Genomic DNA, 27,186 nt, shown 5'->3' on the forward strand with positions numbered 1-27,186 from the left:
GGGGCGAGGGGTTTTCACCCATGTGAGACATGCTCCCATGCAGTCCTCCACGATCCTGACTGCAGTACGCTGGAAGTAGATAACATAAGCAACTGCTGTACATAATGATACATCTGTGAGATGATTATGAATCGTTTTTTTCTCTAACTGTTAAATTTTATTTGTGGAGAAATTCATGAAATCATTACTAGTTATGGTTAAAGCAAGGGCGTAGATTTGGCATGGACGGAAGGGACATGTCCCCACCAATAATCTGATCTCTTCGAGTAAAGAAAAACAAACCCGATAGAAAGAGAAAAAAACGATCTGTCAACGTCTCATTCACCTAGTGGTGCAGAAAGAGTTAAATTACGTTCTCTACTGGAGTCCTACCTCATGTGACAAATATGGCCAATGTGATTGGCTGAGCCTTTCAGGGAGCTCTGTTTAGTTTTAGCAGCGGCAAGCCTGCGCTGCGAGGACCTGAAAGGAGGAGAGGAGGATGGAAGCACAAAGGAAGAACGTGGATATAAGAAAGTATTTTTCAATGAAACCTGTAAGTCACTTAAAGTGAAGTTCACTCATAAAATGTGTCCGTCATAATAACGTTACAGGCTATGCTACGCCATACATACCAACCCTTCCGATTTTTCCGTGAGAATCCCGAATTTCAGGAGGACCCGGCCCACTTAGATCGCGAAGGCAAGGTCCTCAGGTGGACACAACCTCTGAATTTGGACACCCCTGGCCTGTTTCTGGCCGGACAATAATAACAGTGACATTTAACTTATTTTATCCGATAAATAAACACTGTAAGATTCAAGTTTTTTTTGTATATATATGTATATGTATATGTATACACTGATAAAAGCTATTTTGGAGAGAGGTATATATAATCTATGCAAATCATGTAAGATTTACTCTATTATTGCACTCAGCCAAGGAATTATACAGTAATGGGTTAATTATATCCTTTTCCTAAGAGTAACGACATTACATTAAAAAATGCAGTAAAATATACCCCCAAACCGTGAGTCTTATGTTCCTAATTGCGCATGCGCCAGACCGCGCTTTTTGACTGAGCGGGACAGCAAGCAAATTCTGGGTCCTTTCTTCAGCTTCCATCAAACCCGATCGAACCACAGAAGTGAAGGTAAGCTATTTACATAGGGTGAATGATATATAATAGCGCATGCAAATTGTAATTTTTGAAGTAATGAGCTATTACACTTTACTTGTATTGCTTAGGTCTGTGTAATGCACCATTACTTGAAATAAAACCTTGAATCTGTTGCTGTCTGTTAACCGTCTAGACAACTGTCGGTAAGTTGCAATGAAATGTGTTTGTGGTGCGCTTTTTATCAGTCAGCATGCATGACCAGTCCCGGACTGGTAATCGGAACAATGAGGTCGTGTCCAAATTCATGGGCTGAATCCTCCTGAGGGCCCGGCCTTTGCGAGCTATGTGACCGGGTCCTCAGAAGGTCGGGTAGGCGGATGTAAACCTACGTTTAACCTGAGTAGCGAAAGACAGCGGTGATCTGAAAATGATGTGCCGGGGGTTGTGCCGTTCTCGGCGGCTCTAGTGACACTCGAGCTCTCGGCTAGCTATCGAGCTTGTGGGTAACAGACGTCTCCGAAAATGTCGAAGCACTTGTGCAAATATGCGATATTTTGATAAACTGAGCAGATATTTGAAATTTACACACCCACATTCTCGCCTGAAAATATGTTAAAAGTTTATTATGTGACCCAGAAAGAATAATAAGAGTAATTTTAAAACGTAGTAGCGGCCGCCATTGCCGGAAACTGGAGTTTGGCTGGGCCGCGCTATGAATTCTGGGATATGGTGGGCCACGAAGGACACACCCGACACATCTTTCAAATTCGGGGAAAATGAGGACGCGGCGAATGAGATGAGAATGAGATTTCGGCGCGTCGGTGTGACGTAATCGGTCTACAAATACGTTGGGAGGATGCAGCCCATGAATTTGGACACCCCCAATAATTGCAAACTACTTTCCTTCCTTGATGGAAAAGAAAATGGACGTCAGACGATCTTTATTATTATTATTTTTTTGAGAAATGAGAGCGGCAATCATTAAGTTGTGGTGGCTCTGCTTCTGGGTCAACACATAAAGCAGGTAAACAAACTTAAATCCTGTATGTCTTTGAAATTCTATGAACACTGGGCAGATCATTCCCAACAGCCGTGTTTTAAAACTCTTAAAAAACAGCTGTTGCATCCGTCTGCGTCTCCCCATTGATCTTCACTGTACCTCGTCATCCCGGAGAGCTCAATGAAAGCTTTCTCCCAGCTGTAACTGGCGGTTTTTGTTTAGCAGCACCAGAACTTTCTGAAAAAGCTCTGAAGCATGCTTGGTTGTATTTAAAAATGTGATAGATACCGCTTTGCTCCCGTATCTGCTTCATAATCCGCTCAGCTGTTCGCACTGCGGGGAAACACTGGGACACAGCAGCATCATGAACTCCAGCTATAGGGAGATTTTTCAGCAGCAAAACAAATAAAGCCAACGTGAAACGATCAGTAAAAAACAAAGACTGCTCTGAGAGTTTGAATTATTAACTGTATTTATTGATGTGTGGTTAAAGAGTATCTTACGTTCAGTAAGTAGGGGCAGGTCCCGCCTTCCTCACCTCTGATTGGATAGAAAGTCTCTCCTACTTACTGATGATTAAGATACTCGCTCACGGGGTGGGACAAGTATGTCTGAGAGAGGGAGGGCGTCTCATGAGACCATCAGTGTTGCCAACGGTCTCTGACAGAAAGTAGCTGAAGTGCCCCAGGGTGTCACACCAAAATAAAAGCAGGGGGGGTAAAGCTCTCAGCCTGAAATGTTTTCCCAGTCCAGGCCTGTGCATGACTGTCTGACTGCTTGTTATAAGTTAAAAAATTTGTCAATGCTAGCTTTTTCTAAAATATTGAAATGGCAGATGTTAAAAAATAAAACAAAGTACTACTGTATCCCACTAGTACGTGTGAAAATACCCACTGTTGCTGCACCTAAGATTTTTTTGGAATTGTGGGATCAAGTAAAATATTTTTGAATATATTTTATATTATATTGGGTAGTGTTAGAACGTCAGTGCTTAATAATTGTTTTCATAATCATATGTCCCCAATTATTCAGCGGGTCACATATAGAAACCTGGTTATTTTAAACACCTTGGGTCCAAATTAATTTTGAATATTATATGTCTGGGCTATAATTTGGAGAAATACGGCATGTTCTGTGAAGCATATTACATCTATGAATATGATCTATGAAGCTAATTCCATGACGCATGAATATTAATCTATGCAATTGCAATGCCTTCATTTTAGTGAGGTAATTACACAATCTGTAATTTCTGCATAACAGACCCGTGTTAAGTATAACATACAGACAGACTTCTCAAATAAGAGGAGCAAAGAAAAACTGAAGAAGAATATTCCCCTTATGTTTAATTTCTACCTTCATTAAAGAGACTCGGGTTGATAAAAAACTTGTAACCAGGTACATGTCTGAAAATTTATTTTGTGTAATGTATTTTCTTATTTTTGTTGCATGAAATATCTGTGTATGTGGACACTCACTATTTGCCCTCTTTTTCAGGTCCTCACGTGTGTCCTTTACACGCAGAGGCTTGCTGATCGACGACACTGTTACCAGTTCTAGGGCTGACGCACCCACCCACGTCCCCACCCCCGGTGTATCCTTTACAGGTATGCAAGTTTCTAAATGAAATAAATCACATTGACCTTGAAAATGTGGTTAATCTTAACCAAAGTCCTCAGTTATGTGAAAATGAATTGGAAATGCAAGTTGTGCAACTTCACAACCACAAAAAGATTAGACCTGCTGAAACACATCAGGCTAATACATGGGCATTTTGGTCGAGTCCACTCCATACCCTGCCTTCATGCAGATTGCCCTTGCACTGTCAAGCCATGGGGTGCATTAAGGACACATTTGTCAAGGCATCATTCACTGTCATCCCAGCCAGGCAACATCCTTTCGTTCACATGCATTGTCTGTAATTCATGCTCTTTTGACAATGAGAGGCAGTTTTTTGAACACCTGTGCCATGTGTTTTTGAGGATTGTGATTATCTTTTGCAGCGTATGCGTGCCAAAGGAGGAGCTGCTGGTTCCAAGATGAGACCTTTGCTGGACACTTTGAAAGATGTATGTTATTTGACTTTTTTCACAAATATGTAATTATGGAGGGCTGCAGTGGGTAGCAAGAAGGTCCTGGGTTCAAATCCTGGCCCAGGGTCTTTATGCATGGAGTTTGCATGTTCTCCTGTGCATGTGTGGGTTCCCCGGTACTCAGGCTTCCTCCCACAGTCAGAAAACATGACTGTTAGGTCAATTGGTCTCTCTAAATTGTCCTTAGGTTTGAGTGTGTGCGTGCATGGTTGTTTATCCTGTCTGTCTCTGTTTCCTTGTGATTGACTGTCCAGGGTGTACCCAGGCTCTCACCTGTTGAAAGCAGAAGAGAGGCATCAGCCATGTTTTTGTTTTTAAAGTAATTCAGTCTTAATGTATGTAAATCACTCGACTTAGTCTTTTCACTAAATTGTAGCTCCCTACAGACACAGAGCATTGAGAAGAAAAGGGATCTTCTTATCTGCTACCTCGGGGAAAGACAAGAAGATCTTTTTCATGACTGCCAGGTATGTCATATTGATAACAGATTACTTATTAACTCAAGGGATCCTAATGTTCTTCTCTCCTGTCCTCTCCTATCCCCTGTTCTCCCCTTCTCCATTCATCTTCTGTCCGCTCTCCTTTTTAGATAAACTGAAATATATTGAAAAAGCATCTTAAATAAAATAAAACATGTGTATGCTTTTTATTTATTTCTTTTTAACACGTAGGAATGTGAGGATTACACAGACAATATGATGAAGGTGATCGTGATCCACAACATCATGGCTGAGGAGGATCCATCAGATGTGTTCATTGTGATTGAGGGAAACCAAGTGATGGAGGGATGTGGAAGCCGAACAAAGGCATGTGTACAACTGATGGGACTGATATATGCCCTCAACCTCGAATATCCGAAGGAGCTGAAGAACACATTTGACACTTTTCAAAAACTGTTTTTGGAACTTGACTGGGCGAAACCACTGAACAAGGTCCACGGCCTCAAAAATAAGCTTATGCAATGCACACACATTTCCCCTCTTGTTCCCAGAGGATCTTTTGTCCAGACATAGCTTGATGGAGCTGTAATTTTTCTTCTGACAGCAACCACAGAAACTATTGAATGTTGGTGTTAGTGTTCTGTTCTATTTATACATATGTTTGATAACGTACATGCACAGAAACAACCTTGTAGAGTTTCTGTGCTTTTGGCTTTTAAAATGGACTAAGTGGCCTTTGAAAGTGTTGTCTGCATTAGCTGTTGTGTTGCACTTTATTCTGTGTTTTTATGGAATAAAAACATTGAGATGATGAACCATTTGAATATCTTTTTTGGGGGGGTACGTTTTACCTTATATGAATAGGTAATGTTTATCAACTGATAATAATTAAATTTTATTAGTAATTATCAGGTATTACCAACTAGCAAACAAGAGATAATTTTACCTAATTTCAATGAGTAAGTAGCTGTTGAATGTATACATAAATATGGGGTAAATTTTACCCAATTTAATTAAGTATTTCATAGCTTTTTATTGAAGCTATTTTATACACAATATATTGAACTAAACCAACCACAAAAAAGGCTATGCAAATTGTTACCTCAGATTTATTGGGTAAATTCTATAGATGAGTTTTTACAGTGTACCACTCCCCCCACCAACAGCCCTTTTGAATATCTCCCTAATTCTGAGGTCTCAATGTTGGCAAGTATGTGCTAGGCTTTGGCCCACATCAGTCTAAAATTGTATGTAACCATGAATAATGTGTTGCCATGTCCACCAGGAGAGACTGGACAGTATAGCTGTAAAACAAATATGCCAGCAGTTCATCTCAGTTAACGAGAGGAGAAGGCATGTGTTTGGCTCCTTCACATAGTGGACATTGAGTTGTTGTGTGGGCCACCAGTAGTCCATGTCTGTTGCTGTAACAGTAGTTCATGTTTAGAATAAAAAATCCCAGCTCACTGATTTGATCGGGGCAATAGTGCCTAAAATGTTGCATAATTTTGCTGAGAGATCTTTTACTTTGTGGTAATCTTAGATGAGTAGTTTTATGGACAAAAACCACCAGGTCATTCAGTGTTCACTTAGTGCTAATGTATAAGAGATGTTGGTGCACTATAACTGAAGTAATGTTGTTAAGTCCTTAAAGTCATATTCTTTTATTGTCATGACAGTATTTGAAGCTATTTTTATTTTTGTATGATACCTGATATATATGGAATATGGCTGAAGTAAACTAAAGTCTAAAATACTTAGTCATTTGTTTAATAGTAATTTAACATTATATAATTCACATATAAAATTATGAATTGTGATTTTAAATTGTTTAAAAGCATGTAGAATAGCATATGTAGGCAAGTATATTTCTCCTTTTTTTTATCAAGAAGCAAAGACAAAAAGGGAAAAAAAAGAAACAGGGCAGGGTTCGGTGGTTGAATCATCCGTCCCCACCAATGTCAAAACCAAATCTACGCCCTTGGGTTAAAGCGATACAGAACCCACACGCATGAGGATATAAAACTGTTAAAAGAATAATCTACTTCTCTGGGAGCAGAGTTTAAGTAGCTGCTCTATACTGTTTTGGCACATAGTATTGAAGTGAAGTAGAAGTAGTAGAAGTAGAAGAATTATATCCTTAGATTTAGTTACAGCACTTTCTGAAAGACATTTTTTATAATGAAATGTGTTCCCCACGACTGTGTAATCCATTAGTGTAAAGTTAAATGTTATTAAGAAATGATCACATAAATAAGGGTTTTTGGGGAACGCTATTTATGGCACCAATGATTCAACAGTAGAGAAAGATGGAGGAATAGTTTTCTGAATATTGTTTATCACAACTCTGTAACTTTAATCTCTGTTTTTACTAGGTTTTTTTTAAAAAAAATCAAAAGAATGTCACAAAATATCACATGTCTAGTTAGAAAAGCATATTTCAATGTTTGCATTCAGTTGCTGGGTATAGTTATGTGCTGCAGTTGTCTGCATTGCTTTTTGCCAACATTATGAGCAGTTCTTTATAATAATCATCAATAATTAAGGTAGTGTGAAAATGATGTAAGGTCTGTTTAAGGCTAGGCATAAACATGGGTATGATTATGGTAACCAAACATTGGGATATTGGCATAAATAGCATTACTTCAAGCCTAGGTTTGGTTATAGCCTTTGCTCACCCATCAGTTTATCTCACCTTTCCAATTAGACAGCATTTTTGTTTAATTTTCACAGTCAAGTCATAATTTATATGGCTACAAAAGGCCCTTGTCATGAAAAGAGAGACAAAACTTCTTCAAGAAACTGCTATGTTAAGTGTGTCCTTAATGCCTTTGTCTGTTTTTATTATGACATTTCAAGGGCAAGCATGTTTAATATATACCGAAAATAGTCAGATAATGAAGACCTCAAGAACTCAATACATGTTTATATGAAATATAGGCAGTATACAAAACGGAAGGGACTATGTTGAACATAATTTACACCTCGAATGAAATTAGCCCAGGGCAATAATTTGTTCTGTTAAAAAGCAAATCACTTACATTTAATAGAAAATGAAGTTATACCAGAGGTAACATTAAGAGTGATCGTTTTTCACATTTCCATCAGTGAAGGATGCGATTTATTTTGCTGTTACTCGTTCATTTGACTGTAACACCATGAGAATATAATGAAAATTAACATGTGCCTAAGGTGAAAATGATACAAGTTCATAAGAAGAAATGGAAGCAGATGCCTTTATATCTTCAACAACCCTGTGTTTATCACAGTTTGGGCATTTTTCATATCGTATAAGATGATTTTAAGCTAACCAGCTAGCTTCTAACCAGCAGCACAAACATCAGCTCTCTTGTGAAAAAAATAGCATACCAGAGTTCTTAAAAGCATACACTATACATAACAAGAATCACAATAATACTGCAATTAATATCGCTAATAGTATTCTTATTAGTATTATTATTAAACACTAAAATGCAGCCAGTCACAAAGCTTCAGACTGAAAATTTCATCAAAGGAAAAACTTAAAGTGACATGCAAACTTTCTTCACTCCATCCTCCATGTCTTTGTTGACATCCTTTAGTGCAATATATTTATTAAAACAAAAGTTTTTCTTCACAGTTTCTTTTTTTTTTGTCCAGTTCACAGCAGTGAGAACTCCTACTGGCTCAGGTTTCAGTATCAGCAGCTGCCATTGACTGAGCGTAAAGAACTCTGATTGGGTCTCAGTCTGTTTGGCACATCATCCAATTGACTTCAGAACTCTTATGAGAATACTATGCAGGTGCACGTGCAAATGTGGAAATATATGTCAATGTATAAGCAAGGTGTGTTTCTGTTTATGCTGCAGCTTTGATATGCTGACCTAGAAAGAGGGCTGGGAACACTTCTCATATACTGTAAATATTTACAGGAACATATAATTAAAGGGAACAAATTTAGTCCACCTCAGTTTGTGAAAACAGTATCTTGGGGCATTAAATAAGAGCTTCCATCCACTCCTCTGTTTTCACAGAAAGTGATCGTTTATAATTTGGCACTGATATGAGTAACATTAGCCTATTCTGCTGCCAGCGGGTTGCACTTTATTGTGCCTTTCAACTTTTACTTATCAGCAAGTTCAGATGTTGAATATACAGTCATAGATGCCATGCAAAACCAAAATACCAAGAAATATCTGTGAAAAAAGAGTGGTTTCTACAACAATAGAAGACTAAAAGACTGGGTTTTTAACTGGTTTCAGTTCAGTTTTTTAAAAATTATTATATTACAAACAAAGCATACTGACATGAGTAGAGTGCTACCAATTAACTGGGATTCATGAAATAGCCCTACTGAATGTCTTATGTGTGTTTGTGTTTTTAGAGCTTATTAAGGAATTTTAAATATCTTCACTTTGTGGAAGTGCAACGAGAAATGATCAAAGTACCCCTTCAATGTCTTCATGACAAATGACTGCCAATAGTTGCCAAACAGCTACACAAGTTATGCGACTTATATGTGTATTTTTTAAATCCCTGTTAGTGTCCATATTCAGTAAGGATACCAGTATAATAAATAACTGTATGTACTTAAAGTTGCTATTTTCTGCAGATGTATTTATGGATAAAACCAATAATATTTAGATAAGCACTAAAACTAACCTGGGGCTGATGCTTCACAGAACTTTGCTCTAAAACTGAATCTGACCTGCAGTTTTTGATCGTTTTAATTCACCTTCACTTAGCTGATTTTAATTCAAGCCTATGTTTGTGTGTGTATGTGTGTTTTCCCTTTATTTGACCCAGTTCTGACTAACTCTATTTTGTGTATATAATAATGGTTAAATCTGGCTATGGCTAAATCTATGATCCTGTAGTTAACAGTACAGCATGAAAAATGAGGAATGTAAAAACTGCCAATGTGCTGTTTACACAAGGCGTTAAAATATATTTAACTGATTCAACATGATTTATGATTTTATAAATACACTATGCCGATCATTACACATTTAGAGCTGTGTGTCACACAGTCAAACATAAACCACTGTTAAGCTATTGCCCAATGAACAAGAGGAAAATGTAAACATATTTACAGTAATACTGCAAAGACTATAAAATATTCATGTTACCAAGAATCTAATTAATTTTTTTTAAATGAATCAGAATGTAACGTGCATCTTTGCACCATTAAATATTTTGGGGGATTTAGTTTAATTATTTAACATATCTTGGAGTGGACAGCGTTTCATGAAAGACTAGTTTAAATGCATTTTAAGCATTAGTAATTGCTTCATTTTAATCTTAATACTGATGAGTGGCCAGTTTGAGCCAGGTATATTCACTTTCTCAGATTGCATTTGTTGATGCTTTCAGTATCACACCCTGCTCAGGTACTTTTTAACCCATTTCAGCCCATCCCTGCATATAATTTGTATGTTTTTGTAGTGTTGTGTTGTAGAAGTGTTTACACTGTGTACCTGTGGTTGCTAGTCCATGCATCCCTTAATCTGGTAAAAGTTTCCATTCATTAGGGATTTTCAGGGAAAAATAAGGAGAAAAAATAGGAACAATAGCAATATCATTATCTGCTACCACAATTGCTAATATTTTATGGATGTGATATTTCATTCCACCAGTCTGCTTTTATAACTGCTGATCACATTCCTGATTAATATTGTTATTGCGTTAGCATCATTGTTTCTTGTTGTCTGTACAAGAGGGGGAAAAAATCCATTAAACAATGATGTGTATTTGATTAGAAAACTGTCCACTGTGCTTGATTGCTTTTCATGAATTTGTATATGAACAGCCATTCTTCTCACTGATGGTCAAGTGACTCTCTTCATTGATGGGCAGGTCTTTGCTGAAGCCTGACAGCCAAGTGGTGGGTAGACATCTGTCCAGTCTTTCTAGCTGTAAGGCACTGGCTTGGATGTAGTCAGGAGAGATCAGTCATGCTGAGACTCATGGGTAATCCAGGACGGAGGTAAGCCACTGGAACACGACCATTCTCGCTGGTCGATCCTGTGATAGACAGACGAGCTTTGGAGCGCATCGCATCCGTGAATTTCATCTGTATAAGAACAAAAACACATTAGCCACATTTTCATCAATGACATGTAACCTAAAGCTGCATAGACAGGTTTAGAATCACCAGTTAACCAGTGTACTGAGAGGAAGCCCATGCAACTCCATTCCACCACTGTACTTCCCAATACTGGTCCACTTGAAGCGTTTTTTGTTGCACTCACCAAAGTTTCCCACCTATGTGCCTAATTTCATTTTTCAATCCTATGTTCATAGGTAATACTGTACAGCTGCTAACATGCCCTTTTTTAAGAGAACATGCTTTCTCCTGGAAACCCTTTTAAGCCTCCTATATCGCTGTGGTGGACATCGGCGATCAAGGCTCCAATACTGGCTGATATGGCTGATTACGACAACCTTGTGAACAGCCTATTTCACTTTCTTATATAACAACTAGTGTTGGGGTAGCAGGGTGTGCAAGATTCCTATTGGCTGTACTGGCTTTAGAGTTGTGGCAGCCAGACTGTCTTTGAACCAGTGTCTTTGTCCTAGAGCCCCCCAGGGGGTCCAGACCTGGATGCAACAGATGTTTTTCCTTAACTGCTGAAGTTAAGGAAAGACTGTTAGACAACTGTGCATTCAGCTTGTTGCAGAAACAAGAAGGAGCTGGGCTTTGAAACAGCTGTTGGACTAGATGTGGACAGAGCATAGATTGTATGGTAACGCCTTGCTTTTTGACTGTTTTATTGAAATTTTAGAATATCCCCTCATCGGCTTTTGTTTTTTCTTTTTTATGGTAATATTTAACCATTTTTATCACTCCTGGTCCTATTACTATTTCAGGTACAGAGGTACTTCCATTTTATACTTCTGTTTTTATTTGTGGGGACTATAACCAAAACCTTTTACTAAAGTTTCTTTGCCCCAGTGTCTGTCTTTGGGCTCCTATAGGCTCTTTCAAACCTAGGTGGCATTTTGAGCATAATCAGAATTCTGCTATTTAGCTTGAACAGATGAACACATATGAACAGATCTGTGTGTAAATAATGTGTCTGAATGTTTTTTACACACAAATCAGTGTACAAATTCAGAAGTTCTTCAGACCATGCAAGCGACCACGATAGCCTGGTTGTCTTTTAGAATTTAATCACAAGGCTGAAATGAATACTTCTCCGACGACTACTAATTATTATTATTGATTTCCAGCATTCTTTATCTCATCTATCTTCTCTTTCATTAACTTCTGACATTGCTGGATGTTGTCACCTACAATCTAATTTCTTGGCACTATCACAGAGTTACTGGAGACTCTGCTTTTTTTTCATTCCAGTTAGTTGTCATCTGTGGCTGGCAGATCACGTGCTCCTTGTCATCTTTTCTTTTTTCCCCTTGTAGTCTGTTTTGTGTCTTTTGTCAGTTTAATGCCTCAAAGTGCTTATATAAATACAGCAGAAAAGCATTACATGAGAACCAGTCCATTTACCCTTTACTTGAGGCTGAGTGTCTCAGGGGAAACAATATTCAGCAACCTGTTGTTTGAGCTGGAGCCTCACTTTTTGGTTTGTTTATTCATTTTTAAATGGTCATTACTCCTGTGGACACACTCTGAAAAGCAGCCTTTTTTTCTGGCTTGCTCCTTGGACCTCGAACACTATTTTAAGTTTCTTTCTCTTCGTTTTTGCTTTAAACGGCTTCTTTCTTACATATTTACCACTCTCCCCACTTTTCCTCCAGGTAAACTTATTTCCTTGTATAGCAAAATAGGGGTGTGCTGTATGCAGACTGGAGACAGCATGCGCAAGCCCACTGACTGCCAATATGAGTCTAACTTAGCCTGATGGTAACATAGATAGGAAAAAAATTGTCTGGTGATTTCTGCATAGTATTTTTTTGCTCGGGGTAAGAATGTTTCCAAGTACATAGTAGTATTTCATTGTTTGGAAATTGCCTATTTTGTTTCTGTCATGGACTCATGAATCTTTCTGTTGCATTAAGAAATGACCTAAGTTCAAGCTCTGTATTGTCTGGGTTTGAATTTTGTTTTTTTCTTGTGCATCTATGTTTGCTAATTCTAGTTCCAGATTTTCATTACATTAGCTCCCTTTCATGTCCAGTCCATTCCTAGTTTCATCTGTGTCTTGTCTTCAGCGTCTCCTGTTGTAGTCTGTCTGGTCTCTCTGTCTTATCTGATTAATACATTTTGCAGTGCTTTCCCTGTGTTATCCCTTCCTGTTCCCTCAGTCTTCTGTGTTTCATCCTTTTGTCACTTCAGTCACTGATTTACCCATGTTTGTTTATTCCCTCATGATTGTTTCCTCCCTCGCAGTATGTCTTTCCATTTTAGTTGAAGGTTTGATTTCCTTTGTTTTGTTTTCCTTTGATTTCCTAAGTAGAGAGTTGATTTATTTAGTTTAATAAACTCTCTACTTAGTTTACTCCTCATGTTTTTAAGTACTGCATTTGGGTCTTGAATGCTCCAGACCAGCTACCTTCTGCTTTAGGCGGTCACACTTTCTGATGATCATGTAATCAAGGAAATTTGATTAGCAGTACCTGGATGCCTTTAACAATTTTCTCATTTTCTATAAATATATTACAAATATAAAAAAATAAAATAAAATAAAAACCCAATTCTGAAAAAATTGGGATGCTATGCAAAATGTAAATAAAAACAGAATGCAGTGATTTACAAATCTTAAAGCCAAATTTTATTCATAATGCAACAAGAAAACATTTTAGATGTTTAAGCTAATCTTTAATTTAATGGCAGCAACACATCTCAGAGTTGGGTAGCTAACTTCAGCATATAAATATCTGGGAACTAAGGAGAACAGCTGATGGACTTTTGAGAGAAAAATAGTCTCATTCTTGTCTGATTGTAGGTGCTCAACAGTCCTGGGTTGTCTTTGTCATATTTTTTTTCATTTATGACACACCAAATGCTTTGTATTGGTAAAAGCTTTGGACTGCAGCTAGGACAGTTCAGCACCTGGACTCTTCCTCTACAAAGCCATGGTGTTGTAGTAGATGCAATTCAATACTTTTCAATACTGATGGTACCTTTCCTTTCCAGATATGCAAGCTGCCAATTATATAACGACTAATGCAGCTCCATACCATCAGAGAGATTGGGCTTTTTTAAAGTGAGCCCTGATAAGAAGTCAGATGGTCCTGTGCCCCTTTAGTCTGGAGGATGCAAACTTTAGATTTTCAATTTTGATTATTTTGATTCATCTGACCAGAGAACAGTTTTCCACTTTGGCAGAGTTTAATTTAATTGAGCTTTCGTCCAGAGAAGATGGTAATATTTCTGGAATACATTCACATGTGGTCTCTTCTCTTCATGATAGAGCTTTAACCTGCATTCTTGCATGGCACTGTGAACTGTGTTCACTGATAGTGATTTTTGTAAATGCAGTGCTGCCTGACAGTCTGAAGATCATGATCATCCAATAGTGATTTCAGGTTCTTGTGCACAGAGGCTTCCCCAGATTCTCTGAAACTTTTAATGATATTTACTGTAAATAATGAGATATTTACACTGAGGAACATTATTCTGAAATTGTCACACAATTTGTAGTTTTATGATTTTGATTTGTATTTTTGCAAACTGATGAACCTCTGACATCTTTCTTTCTGAGAAACTCTGCCTCTCTAAGATACTATTTACACCCAATCCTGTGACCTTTTCATTAACGTAGTTAGCTGCAAAATGGTCCTCCTACTTTAAATACTTGATGTGTTTTCACTGACTGATTGAATAAAGTATGGGGTTTAATAATAACTGCATTCTCTTTTTATTTATATTTCATATAGTGTTCCAGCTTTTTTTGACACTGGGGTTGATAAATGCTGTATAACGCTCAATACTACAGCAATTGATTTAAGATTTTCAAAAGACTGCATGAAATGATATGAAACTTTTTGCTTTTCTTAAGATTATATATTGTATATAATGTATATAATTCCATTAATAAATTATATTAATGGATGGTGGCTGTAGGCCACTAATTAAAAATGCATGCCATGGAAGAGTGCCAAGGCTCAACATCCAGTTTTATATGTGATTTAAGCACTCTGTTATTTGTGTTCTTTTGCCAATAGCACCTTTTTTGTTTATTCTTAATCAAAAAGATAAATTAAAATATAGGTTTGATTAATATGTTAACAAAGAAATAGAGTCTGATTAGTGGAGATGTCTGTTCTAACATCTAGATTTTGTGTGTGTAGACATGATCCATCCATCTGTCTTTTATATACATGTCTGGGATTAAGATAAGAACTGTGTCACTATACTTTTGAACAAGAAAAATAATGTTAAATGTTGTAATTAATTATGCTCAATATTGATCAGAATACAATCAGTTAAATATAAATTTTTTTAAATTTAGCCAAAAGGATAGGAGTAAGGCAATATAATAATGACAGGCCTAGCTCAGGCTGAACTGAGAGGCTGGGTAGGTAAGGCCTTGAGAGACAAGAGGGTGTGTGCCACTCTGATCATTAAATGTCTGACTTTAAAAATACACAATTGAGGGGTGATGGCGTAGCTCAGTGCGTGAGCAGGACACTATACACCACATGGCTAGAGAGCAGTAGGCCTGGGTTTGAGTCTGACCCACAGCCCTTTGCTTCATGTGTTCCCTTTTTTCTCTCCCTGCTTTCCTGTCTGTCTACAATGTCTCTATCCAATAAAGGCTAAAAGCCCCCCACCCAAACAATCTAAAAAATATATACAATTTGGTGAAAAAGAAAGTATTGAATACACAGTGATTGTGAGAGTTTTAAAGAGAAAAAGTATTTGGAATAAAAGTGATTATGCTAAATTGAATGTGCAAATGAAATCTAAACTGAATGAAACATGAACTGAAGCTGATTCATATTGGACTGAATGTTCAAATTTAACGCAATTTTCCATGTTAAATAAGAGAGATAGAGAGAGAACGAGAACTGACTGAAGATCAGTGGATCTCATGGAAACACACCTGATTGGTTAATTAGATAGCAGAGAGAGAGAGGTGGGGGGAACAGGACTTGACAAAGCATCTCACAGAGTGCCTGGAGGCGTTCTGTATCTCTTCCCTGCACCCTGTGAGATGAGCAGTTCAGAAGACTGAATCTCACAACTGAAATTCCAGCAGAGACGCTAACAGGGAGCAGACCACCACCCAAATTGTGGACTTGCAAATAGAGCAGGGCGATATGACCAAAAATATTTATCACGATATACATTTGAAAATTTACGATAACGATATAACTGACGATATAATTGAGACTAGACAAAATACTTTACAACTCCACAACTTTATTAGTGCAAAAAACCTCATCAATGTATTTTCACTTAAACAAGCAGCTGTTTTTTATGTGCATTAAAGTTATATAAAAATGTAACAGTGCAAATTCCTTGCGGACAGTTTAACCAAAAGGCATTTCCAGTGGAAATTGGCCGACATATCCTCAGCATAACCATGTATAATATCCACAAAACTTAAAAAGAGGTTATACACACACAATACGGTAATATTATGTTGAAGCACAGTACGTATCACTCCGCGAGACGCCTGCCTACGATAGCCGTAATGCTCCGACAATCCATCAAGCGGTGCGGCTTCGTACCTTAGCAAAGTCGTACTAAAACATTTGACAGATTGTCGAGCCCCGTCTACCACATAAAATCGTTTCGAGGTCAGCAAACACAACCAGAATTCATACATAAGGCACACGGGATTATAAGGGACACTGTCGATTTTCAGAAAAATCAAAGGATTGATTCTAAGTGTGCCGTATTTTCCAAACAACACGGTAATAACGACGGCCCGCTAGCATGCTCTACCAAAAATAGTGCTTTGTTGTGTATCTGACGGACGAAAGCTAAACCAGTTCCACACCACTGAAGTTGCAGCATTTTTACAAACCCGTTCTGGTTCATCCGTTTCATTTAACGATCCACTTTCACTCTTCTCATTCTGCGTCGCCGCCATGTGCGTATGTAAACAAAGGCACTGTGCATGCGCGTTTTACCCATATTCTATCGCGATATTTCATTTTCCTATCGTTGCCCAAAATTACACCGGTATTACCGTGAACGGTCTGATATAGCCCAGCCCTACTTGCAAATTGGACTTGGCTCTGTCTTTGCTTATCATTATCACTGCTGTGTTGGTGTTTTCAGTAAAATAGAACAAATTTTCAGATGTGCCCATCTCTCCCCTAACCTCTTTCCTCCCAAAGAGAAGAACGAAATCAGCATTAGCTAAGAGTAGGTTAATTAGAACGGATGTGATTTGGTTAGTATTTTGTGACTGTTATCATTTAATTCTGCTTTTGCTTTGCTCCTTTTGCTTGCTTTAATAAAACTTCCTGCAATTAAAGTAAAAAAATGAAATTCACAATGAACCAAAAGATTTCTGATCATCAGAATCTCACTTAGCGTGCTCTGACTTTCTCCCCTTTTGAAAATGACTGAAGTGCACTGCACACACTCCTGGCTTTGCCTTGTTATTATTTTTCACTGAATCATGGATTCACCAGGATATTCCCGATTACAACGCATCTGTGGAAGGCTTCCACATTGTTCAGGCCAACAGGAACAACACTACATTAAGCATAAAGGGAGGGGGCTTGCTGTTCTTGTTAACAATCGGTGGTGTAACCCTGCTCACATAACAATCAAAGAACGGATTTGTTGTCTGGACATTGAACTGTGTGCTGTTGGACTAAGGCCGTATTATTTGCCCAGGGAATTTACCCATGTGATCGTGGTTTCTGTTTATGTTCCTACCTCTGCTGAGGACTTGCCGAGTTTGTAAGCTTCTGCACCGACTCCATTGCCCCAGCTAGACTGTCTATTGTTACCCAAACAACAAGCCGTGGTTGACTAATGACATCAAACCCTCCTAAATGAGAAGAAGAGGGCCTTCAGAGCAGGCAATACAGAGGAGGAGAGAATGGTTTGGGTGTTATTGAAGGGCAAGAGAGAACAGCATGCAGAACAGCATGAGGGAGGTGTGAAGTGGCATGACGACCATCACTGGATTCAATCCACCCAAAAAGAAGGGAGCTGGGCACAGTGAGGACACACTGTAGTAAATGCTCACCCCCCTACTGATTTACTCATAGTCACTTCACTCTCTCTCCACATAGCACCATAATCTCTTGTGAAAGGCCTGACACCCCTCCCCCACCTGTCACTTTCACTCATGACCAGGTTCAGAGACAATTAAGAAGGCTAAACTGGTCTGCTGGACCAGACAGGCCCCGTCCCCGTGTCACCCTCGCAGGTGATAAGCTGACAGGAATGGAGGTGGATGCTTCTATTGTGTCCTGGATTGTTGATTATTTGATTTGATATACCTTTATTAGTCCCACAAGGGGAAATTTCATGTTAAGGCTGCCGACCTATTGCACGCAATGGCGGCGCCATCTTACCCTCCGACCATACATACATTACACAAAAACATCACATGGGGAAGACAGGTCAGAGAGGTATAACAATGGAAAATGCACCACATGAGGAAAGATAAGGAGAAAAAAATAACCCCTCCCAGACTGAGCTCCAACAGGGAGATCAGTTTGAGAACAGAAAAAAAAACACCTCTGCACATAGCACATGAAAAAAACTCTTAATACACCAAAGAAACACATGACAAGCAACAGGGGTGGGTAAAGGGTGAGAGACAGCTGATGTAGACAGCACATCCGGGCCTGCAGCTTGTGCGCTGGTCTCCTTGATTACCTGACAGGAAGACCACAATATGTGGGTCTTCAACATTGTGTGTCTGACAAGTTGATCAGCAACATGGGGGCACCACAAGGGACCATCCTCTTTCCTGTTCACCCTCTACACCACGCACTTCAGCCACAGCACAGAGACCTGACATCATCAGAATTTTTCTGATGACACTGCAGTGGTTGGGATGCATCAGTGAGTACCGGGCTGTTGTTGACTTCTTTGTCATGTGGTGCGAGCAGAATCATCTGCAGCTCAATGTGACAAAGACCAAAGAATTGATTGTGGACTTTAGTAGGATCCGGAAACGTGTTCGCCCTGTTTCGATCCAGGGGGTTGGTGTAGATATTGCGGAGGACTATAAATACCTCGTAGTACACACTGATAATAAACTGAACTGGGTTAAAAACACTCCCCCCATCCTCGTAAGGAGGTGGGTCTGGTATTCTTGGCCATCAGCTCCTGATTCTGTTGTCTACAGCTAAGCATCTTCTGGTTTTTCATTTTAATTTTTAATTTACTGGGAGTCACTTTCTGACACAGGAATCCAGTGCTGCTGCTCCCCCAATGTCCTTCTCCATGCAGATATGATGACCTCACATGGTCTTATGCTGAACTGCCTCTATTCTTTCCTCTGTTTTTTCTTTTCCAAACACACAATCATCTCCCACATTTTTGAAGCTCGTGTGGGTCATCAATCTTGTCCCATAAGGAATTTCCACCTGTTGATCTGTAGATAACCTCTCATGTCTGCAGATATTTCAGGGACATTTCAGACCCACGCCTCACGTAATGGCTCACTATTGCTCTGGAGTCAGCATCTGATAAACCCCATTTCCTAGCCGGTGTCAGCCTTAATGTGGGTTTGGAGGATTTTGCTTTTTTCTCTAAAGGTTTCACCCTCATGGCTATAGGAGAAGGGGATGCTGATGAAGTGCTGGTGGAAACAGTTTTCCTATTGGCCAAAAACTAAAGTTTTGGCTAGGTATGGTGTTAAGAAAAGAACTGCAGAACAACACATGGTGATGGATTTCGTGAAAAAGATGGAAATAGCTGTGGTGAACATGTGCTGTGAACAGTGTTGCGTTACGTATTTAAAATACAAAATATGAGTAACTGTGTTCCGTTACGGTTACTATGCTGGCATTAGGCTGGCAGTTTCACCTCTTTTAATCTGTTGCCATCCATGCCTTCACAAGTTGATAAGATAAGCTAAGATAAGATAAGATAAGATAAGATAACCTTTATTAGTCCCACACGTGGGAAATTTGTTTTGTCACAGCAGGAAGTGGACAGTGCAAAAGTTGTGAAGGAAAAATTAGAATAAAATAAGATAAGAATAAATAAATAAACGGCATCATCTGTAAGTAATATTGTTTGTTATCATTGAGATGACTTTGTACACAACAAAAGTTCCCATGACACTGAAAATTCTGACTTAAAGCACAGCATAGCTTGCTAACCCATTAATCGATGGCTTAATGGGGTGGGGCGATCGTGGCTCAAGAGTTGGCAGTTCGTCTTGTAATTGGAAGGTTGCCGGTTTGAGCCCCGGCTCGGACAGTCTCAGTCGTTGTGCCCTTGGGCAAGACACTTCACCTACCGCCTACTGGTGATGGCCAGAGGGGCTGATGGCACGATATGGCAGCCTCGCTTCTGTTAGTCTGCCCCAGGGCAGCTGTGGCTACAACTGTAGCTGCCTCCACCAGTGGGTGAATGAATAGTGGAATTGTAAAGCGCTTTGAGGGTCTTGAAAAGCGCTATATAAATGCAATCCGTTATTATTATTAATTTTGTTTTGTAGTAAACCTCTAAAGCCAAAAAACAACAACCAAAACAGCAGCAACCAAAAAACAACTGTTACCTAACAAAGTCTTTCTGGCAAACCCTGAAATCCATGAGCAATTGTGTTAACATTAGCAATGTAAATGTTTATAGTAAACAGACTCTGGGCTATCTCATATAGCAAAATGTTGTCTTAAACTGATACGACAGGCTAAATGGTAAAATTTTTAACACACTCAAGCCTGAATCTAAAATCTGGGGCAAAACGAAGGAAAAAACTGAGATAGACTTTTTTTTTTTATCCATGATGGATTCGCTCTTAAATTTAATTGCCAACCAAATCCCATGGCCATTCTAATGCTGATTCTGTCAGGTTTCTCTTTGTTAAAAGGGAATTTTAATTTCCCTTTGTTACCAAGGGCTTGCTCAAAAGAGAATTATTGGAATTTTCTCTCTTATACTCTTATAAGGGCTTGTAAACTCGCATCATCACAGGTTATCTATCGTTAAGGCAATTATAGGGTTGTTTCCAATTAGGTAATTAATAGAATAACTCATATTTTGTGTTATTACCAGTCTCAATTATTAGGGCCACCTAATAAAAACTGACATTAAGTCACATAGGAGTATTCTGTAAGTCAGTTAAAGAGGATGATTGGCTATTAAGACAAGAGTAGGAGAAAAGGATAACGAACAGACAAACATAAGAAAAAGTAAAAGGGCAAACATCGAACTGAGGGAGAAGGAAAAGGAGAGGGCAAGGACGGAAAGGAAAGAGGAGTGGAGTGGAGAAAAAATGGGAGCCAAAGAAGAGGAAGAGAGAAGGAAGAGGGATGAAGGAGGCAAAAGAGCTGTTGAAAAATAAGTAAACGAAGGAAAAGAGTACCACAGCCATACATAGTTTTGATCTTTTACTTTAAAGTTTAAAAAAATACTTCATTATTGTCTCAGTGTAAGTATTGTTTGTTAGGAAAAATTGCTGCATTCACATCATACTCTGAACACACACTGGCTCATATCACAATGCAATGCGAGACTCAATGGCAACTTTTGTATTTATGTTGTTCACAGTCAAAAACAGTTCATGTATGAACTATGACTGAATAATGCTTTATTAATTATAAAGTAAAATGTCACTTTTTAGTTTTTCATTTCAGAACAAGCATCTTTTTTTAAAATTTAAACAAAAAGTTTGCTCTATTGGTCACTGGCGGGTAAACTTTCTGTACATACAAATTCTTTTCATCATTCTTAAAAAAATAAATTACTACACTATAGAACTATCACACTATATATATATATATATATATTGTTTTGTAGAAAAATGAATACTATAATACTACTACTACTACTACTACTAATAATAATAATAATAATAATAATAATAAGTTTTAATGTATTCATTCAGTAAGTACCACCTCATTTAATTTACCATGTGTGTCTTACCACCACTAGAGCCATCATTTAGCCTAATGAATGACAATACTGCAACTATATTAAAAGTAGAAATGTATACTTATATCTGAAATGATGAAAAAATAAAATGGACAAACCAAGATCTGCACAAGTGTTTGTTAAACAAAACACTATGCATCTGGAAAATTTGCCTGCATATTTTCTGTGTTAGGTAGCATCTACAGTATGACACAAGGCACAAATTCAGACTGACAGATGTACAAAGATTTGCAGATGACTAGATCTGGGTGCAGAAATGTACACATGCAAATAGTTGTGCATTAACTATTTAATATACTTACTACCAATGTTCCCTCTAATTTTTCATGTGTCTGAGCAAACACACAAACTCCCTGAGCGTCCCTTGGACCACTGTGAGCGACATCAGACGTGTGCACTGTGGTCACGCCAGCATCTAATCCATCCAAGTTACATGGTTTATTAAAATAATCAAATTACAGCATTTACATTTATGTTAGACTACTTTTAATTAACTGCTTTAGCCCACTTACAATGAAAATTTAAAAAAATCCTGTTCATGACCTGTGTAGTATGTTAACACTATTGAAAGTAAAAATAACTTGAACTCCAATTTTGAAAACACAACTTTCTTTCTTTCTTCTTTTTTTTTCATAAAGCTCTGACTTGTATTATGAGTCTGTGGTCTGGGAGAGAGTCTGTAACTCTCTGTCTGCCAAATACAGTATATAATGACCAGTGTTGGGCAATTCATTATATAGTTACTTCTTCAAAAAAGTAACTCAGTTTGGCAAACAACAAAGTTTTTTGCAGCTTTTTTTTTTTTTAAATGCAGCCAAGGCGTTTTTAAATAAACATTTCAAACTATTTACAGAACAATCAGCTGTTCTGCATCAAATTTGATGCCACACAAATTATTTGTGTCACTCCAAAAAATAATTTCTGTCCACTATGAGATAAAGGAGAACAACAGCCTGATACCTGCAGGCCTGACAACAGGAGATGTATCACTCCTGTAACACCTGTAACATTCAGCAGCCGCCTCATTGTTCTGACACACACAACAAAACTATTGACTACACTACACACTAACTACACACTAACTACACAAGATTTGCGCTAAACGTCTCAAATCTCTCACATCTCAGAACACCGCCGTCACTCCTAAAACTTCCTCCTGTTTCTTAACAACTAGATGCCACGTTGCCATATCATTTTTTGATTGGTCGACATGGTACTTTTTTCGACCAATAGGAAAGGGTGGGGTTTGGTTTTGTTTTTGCTCACAGGCGGAGAGTGCTTTCGAGCGTTTTCCTTATAAAACGCCGTTTTTTTTCTGTTTCTTCTCGCAGTAAATATAAACAACGATAGTATTCAGGAAGAAAACCAAACATTGCAGATATTTTTATCATAACTCTGGTTTTACGTGGCCTATCAACACAATTTAAAAACTGCTATAAAGTCCACACTTTTTCCGTCAATTGTTCCGTCTGTCCTGCTCACATCTCCAATGGTTGTACACGTTGTCATTAACGTGGCTTCACTCCACATCAGCCACGCCGCTTTGCTAGCTAAAACACCGGTGTCGGCACATAAGGACGCTGTCAGAGCCTGTCAACGACGTTGATTGGCTGCGTATATACGAATGTGAATCGCATCATTGGCTGGACTATGGGATAAGGTGGCATCGTTCTAATCCCATACAGGAGCAGCCAGTCACTGACTAACACTGCAAAACAGAATTGTTAAAGTTTTAATTTTAATTTCAATTCAGGTTAGATTTTTTTTTTTTTTGTGCGCAACGCAGATTTTCTGTGCACAGAGACTGTGCCAGCAGTGCGCAATTGCGCACGTGCGCAGCTTAGAGGGAACATTGCTTACTACATATTTACATTGTTAAATACACACAAAATGACTGCACTAGTTTAACTCCAACTCTTTGTTATGTTTGCCGCTGAGGTTGCTTTGCACCAGTTTGATATGAATACAGCTGTAAGTTCAATTTAAATGGATGTTTGAAAAGATGATTTAACACCAATTAGTTAAATGTCTATGACACAAACATTGTCTATGGCTGTGAGGTAAGGACACTTTTAGCCATCAATCATCACTCTCCTACCCGTGTTAGATCTTGACGCTCTCAATGCCGTAAACGTTGTAGCCTTCTTTATAGGTGGCGTAGTTTGGCTGGTGGCTGGGGGACAGCAGGTTGTAGTTGGGGGGATGTTGAGGAGAAGGCAGAGTGTGTGTGTAGTTTCCTGTGTGCTGGGGTGATGACAAGGTGTTGGCTGCCACCTTCATAACAAAAATAAAGTCATGGTTATTGCTGCAGTGATTTTTCTAAAAAAATACTATAACTGTTATTATTGTTAATTTAAGTTACAAAGTGACAATAGTAGTTTGAGCTATAAGACCAATAATATTTGAAAAAGCAAAATATGGCAGAAGTAAAAAGAAAGAAAATAGTCTCAGTGTCCATCCATGTAAAGAATGTGGTAAATTCCTTTTTTCATTGTAAAATTCTAAACCATGACAGCCATTTAGAAATGTCTCTATCTAACTGTATCCACAGTCAGGAATGGACTGGTCTGGTCTACTGGGTATGTTCCTGGTGGCCAGTGCACTTTTGGGCCGGTGTGTCAATTGAAGGGCCGCTGTGCACCAGCTGTACAACAGCTCATTCATTCATACAACTTTCATTACTGACACTTCATCATACCTTCGCTGTGCACGCACTTTGAAGAAGAGAGTCTAGTGTGGAAAAAGTATTGAAAAGGTGGAGCTGGAAAGCTAAGACAGAAATAGAAATAGAAACTAAAAGTAGATGAAGTAAAATGTGTCCAATTAACCAACACGTTAGCGGTCGGGCCTGCTGCTGCACCGTCAACAGCAGTGCCAGCAACAACTAGTAACAAGCCCTGGTTCACAGGAGGCTGCTGTTGGTAACACCAGCTGTGGAGAAAAGTAGGAGGAGGGACATCAGTCCCAACAACAAAGTGAGGAAGAGATGGAGTAAGGTGAAATTAACATAATTAGGAAAATGGAGATATTCAAGGATATAGGTAAAATGAATGGCTACTTTGACCATAAACCACTCCTAATAGCTAAAGTGTGGCTTTTAATTTTAACATGTTGCACTGAAGAGAGACTAAGATGTCCTAACAAAAGTACAACTGTACCAATAACAATTAATGTCTATAATCAACATAATATGTGTATGCATGACATTTATTTATTTTTGAGTGATCATGGTGAGCTGCCTGCCAGAGCGAATTTTATGTCACAGTCCAGTTCTGTCCATAGACCAAGGGCCAGAGTTACTAACCTTTGCACCAGCATTGGTGTAAAGTTAAAAGTAAGTATTTAAAGTAAAAAAAAAAGTATTTACTAAGACAAAATTTTGTATAAGAAGTGGGACCTTAGATTTTTGTGACTTACCCTATTGCATATGCAACTGACTTACTAATCTTTTCAACATGCAAAGTACTGCTAATTGCGCCAATATTTAACACTGAAAAAAAGCATGTTATTTTATTAACTTATGGGACTTATGGGAAACTATTATCATTATTGCTTATAATATTTGTCTTTTGCTATAGCAGCAATTATTGCTGAGGTGTTGAGGAAGTGTCGCACATATTTAAGAGGTTGTGCAAGAAGAGTGAGACATATTAATGGTTGTCCACAACCACACAACTCAAATACTTTGGTTAATATTTATTTACATGTTTACATTTCTATCTCATCTTTTCGCATTAAGCTTATTTACAGTCACTGAAGCTATATAGCAAACTATTGGTTTAATTGATATGGTTAGTTTGTTTCAATACATGACAACAGTATGCCATAGTTCAAATGATGGTGCACATATCTGGTTTACATTGTTTGCCAGTATACTATGGGTCTATGTCAGTCACTTGTAATAATTAAGTTACAAGTTTTCTTGAGTTACCTGGCTGCTGTTAGTTTTTCTGTATTATATTTAGTTATTGTCCCTGTGGTTTTCCCCTCTGCTGTCTCTCATTTGGGCAGGTCAGTTTGTTGAGTTATGATGTTTAGTTAAGTATAATTTTTTTTTGAGCAGAATTCTGTTTAGTTGACCTCTTTAAAGGCTCACTTAGTTCTTAAAATAGCTTATTCTGTGACTGTATATTTTTGAAATGGGGCTATAATAAAACTCCTATTTTGAAGAATACACCTGTTCCTGTATGTTTTTGGCTGCCTGGTCTCTAATACTCCACTTGTGTCAGTTTATTAGGAATGCCAGACGGAGATGTGATTAAAAACGTATAGATTCCCAAGCACAGGAACCCTGGAACCTCCAGTCTAAAGAAGTCATGCAATATGCTAATGGTAACAAAACTTCTTCCAGCTCTTCAGTTTTTGGCGTTGAGTTCATTTCAATGTACTGGAGCTTCTGTGGCAGGAATATTATTAGCTTTGTCCCTGGTGATGACATTACTAATGAAAAGAGTGTAGAGGCACAGTTCATTCCCCACTAGCAAGGATGCCCTTCAGCAAGTAAAACAGGAGTTTCACACTAACGAAATGCATGTATTGTTAATCCCTCCGTCTGAAACTAACCATGTGTTCCATAATAGGAAGTACACATTCTCAATTATTGTGCAAGTATTTTGCTAATTTATAAACATTATAATCAGCGTGATGTCCAGGGGTATATCCAGGGTCTGTTTATGATGCCTCAGTTTTCCAGAAGAGCAGACATTTTCAAAAACTGTAGGATGGAGAGTATGGAGAAGATTGGCTTTTAGGAGTATCTTTTTTTTATTTTCCAGTGATCAGGATTTCATTATGATGATCATCTTTACCCCTTAGACTCATGGATTATGACACAGGTTCAAAGCCTGACCACATCACCAGAGCAGCGCTAAAACCACAGCCACATCTGTACCCAAAATATGACTTAAACACCAAAGCAGTCCATCCAATCCTTCTCATCCATGATGAAGCTTAAACTCAGTGTTCCAGTTATATTTCCAAGTACGCCAAGTATTTTGCTAAACCAGATACTGCTGCAGTCATGCTTTTATTTCTGGGTCACAATACTTTTGCATTTCCTCACATGTCCTGTACACTTCCTGATATGAGCTGGAGTTGACTCACTAAGTTTGGTAAGCTCTCTTGTACTGCCAATGTCTGCTTTGTCAGGCTTTGAGTATTTCCAGGGCAATGTAAGTGGGGTGGGTGGGTTTGTTTATTTTAAATATTTACACCGTAGTTGTCGTGCATTCAGTAGACCTGGTAAAAAGTCACCTCTGCTGAAATGTGCACAGCAGTTGAAGTTTTCCCTATTCAAGTCTAAAGCCCAAGTTCAAGAGTCTCATTGTGTTTTTTTTTTGTCCTGTCTCCCTCCCCTTATTCTCAACAAGTTTCAATTCAAGTCAGTACAGTTTTATTTATATAGCACCAAATCACAACAACAGTTGCCGCAAGGTACTTTATCTTCTAAGATAAAAAAAAATAATGCAAAGAAAACAGAGAAAATCCCTACAATTGTGTGTGGGAAGGAAAAACTCCCTTTTAACAGGAAGAAACCTCCAGCAGAACCAGGCTCAGGGAGGGGCAGCCAGTTGCCGGGA

General features: G+C 38.4%; 1 protein-coding gene and 1 long non-coding RNA gene across 5 annotated transcripts in view; one reads left to right on the forward strand and one right to left on the reverse strand.

Moving 5' to 3' along the window:
• The first annotated feature begins 541 nt into the window (after positions 1 to 541).
• Positions 542 to 5,447, forward strand: LOC120440522. 3 transcript variants are annotated; one of them, XR_005613319.1, is made up of 5 exons: positions 542 to 1,132; positions 3,597 to 3,706; positions 4,103 to 4,168; positions 4,569 to 4,659; positions 4,864 to 5,447. It is a non-coding gene; the product is annotated as an uncharacterized LOC120440522 (long non-coding RNA). The 3 variants fall into 3 exon arrangements; XR_005613318.1 differs by having other exon boundaries at positions 4,579 to 4,659; XR_005613320.1 differs by lacking the exon at positions 542 to 1,132 and adding an exon at positions 1,838 to 2,123 and having other exon boundaries at positions 4,579 to 4,659.
• A 4,373-nt stretch (positions 5,448 to 9,820) lies between these two features.
• Positions 9,821 to 27,186, reverse strand: part of LOC116329646 (glutamate receptor 2-like) — a 126,882-nt gene continuing 109,516 nt past the window's right edge. The window contains exons 19-20 of one of the 2 annotated variants that reach the window (XM_039612926.1): positions 23,706 to 23,881; positions 9,821 to 10,684 (exon numbers count right to left, since the gene is read on the reverse strand). In XM_039612926.1, coding sequence (XP_039468860.1) covers positions 23,711 to 23,881 — 171 coding nt within the window. In that variant the 3' untranslated portion in view covers positions 9,821 to 10,684; positions 23,706 to 23,710. The remainder of the gene's footprint in view (positions 10,685 to 23,705; positions 23,882 to 27,186) is intronic. The other variant, XM_039612927.1, reaches the window with a different exon arrangement.

The sequence above is a fragment of the Oreochromis aureus genome, linkage group 6, assembly GCF_013358895.1.
Source record: "Oreochromis aureus strain Israel breed Guangdong linkage group 6, ZZ_aureus, whole genome shotgun sequence".
NCBI classification, from domain to species: Eukaryota; Metazoa; Chordata; class Actinopteri; order Cichliformes; family Cichlidae; genus Oreochromis; species Oreochromis aureus.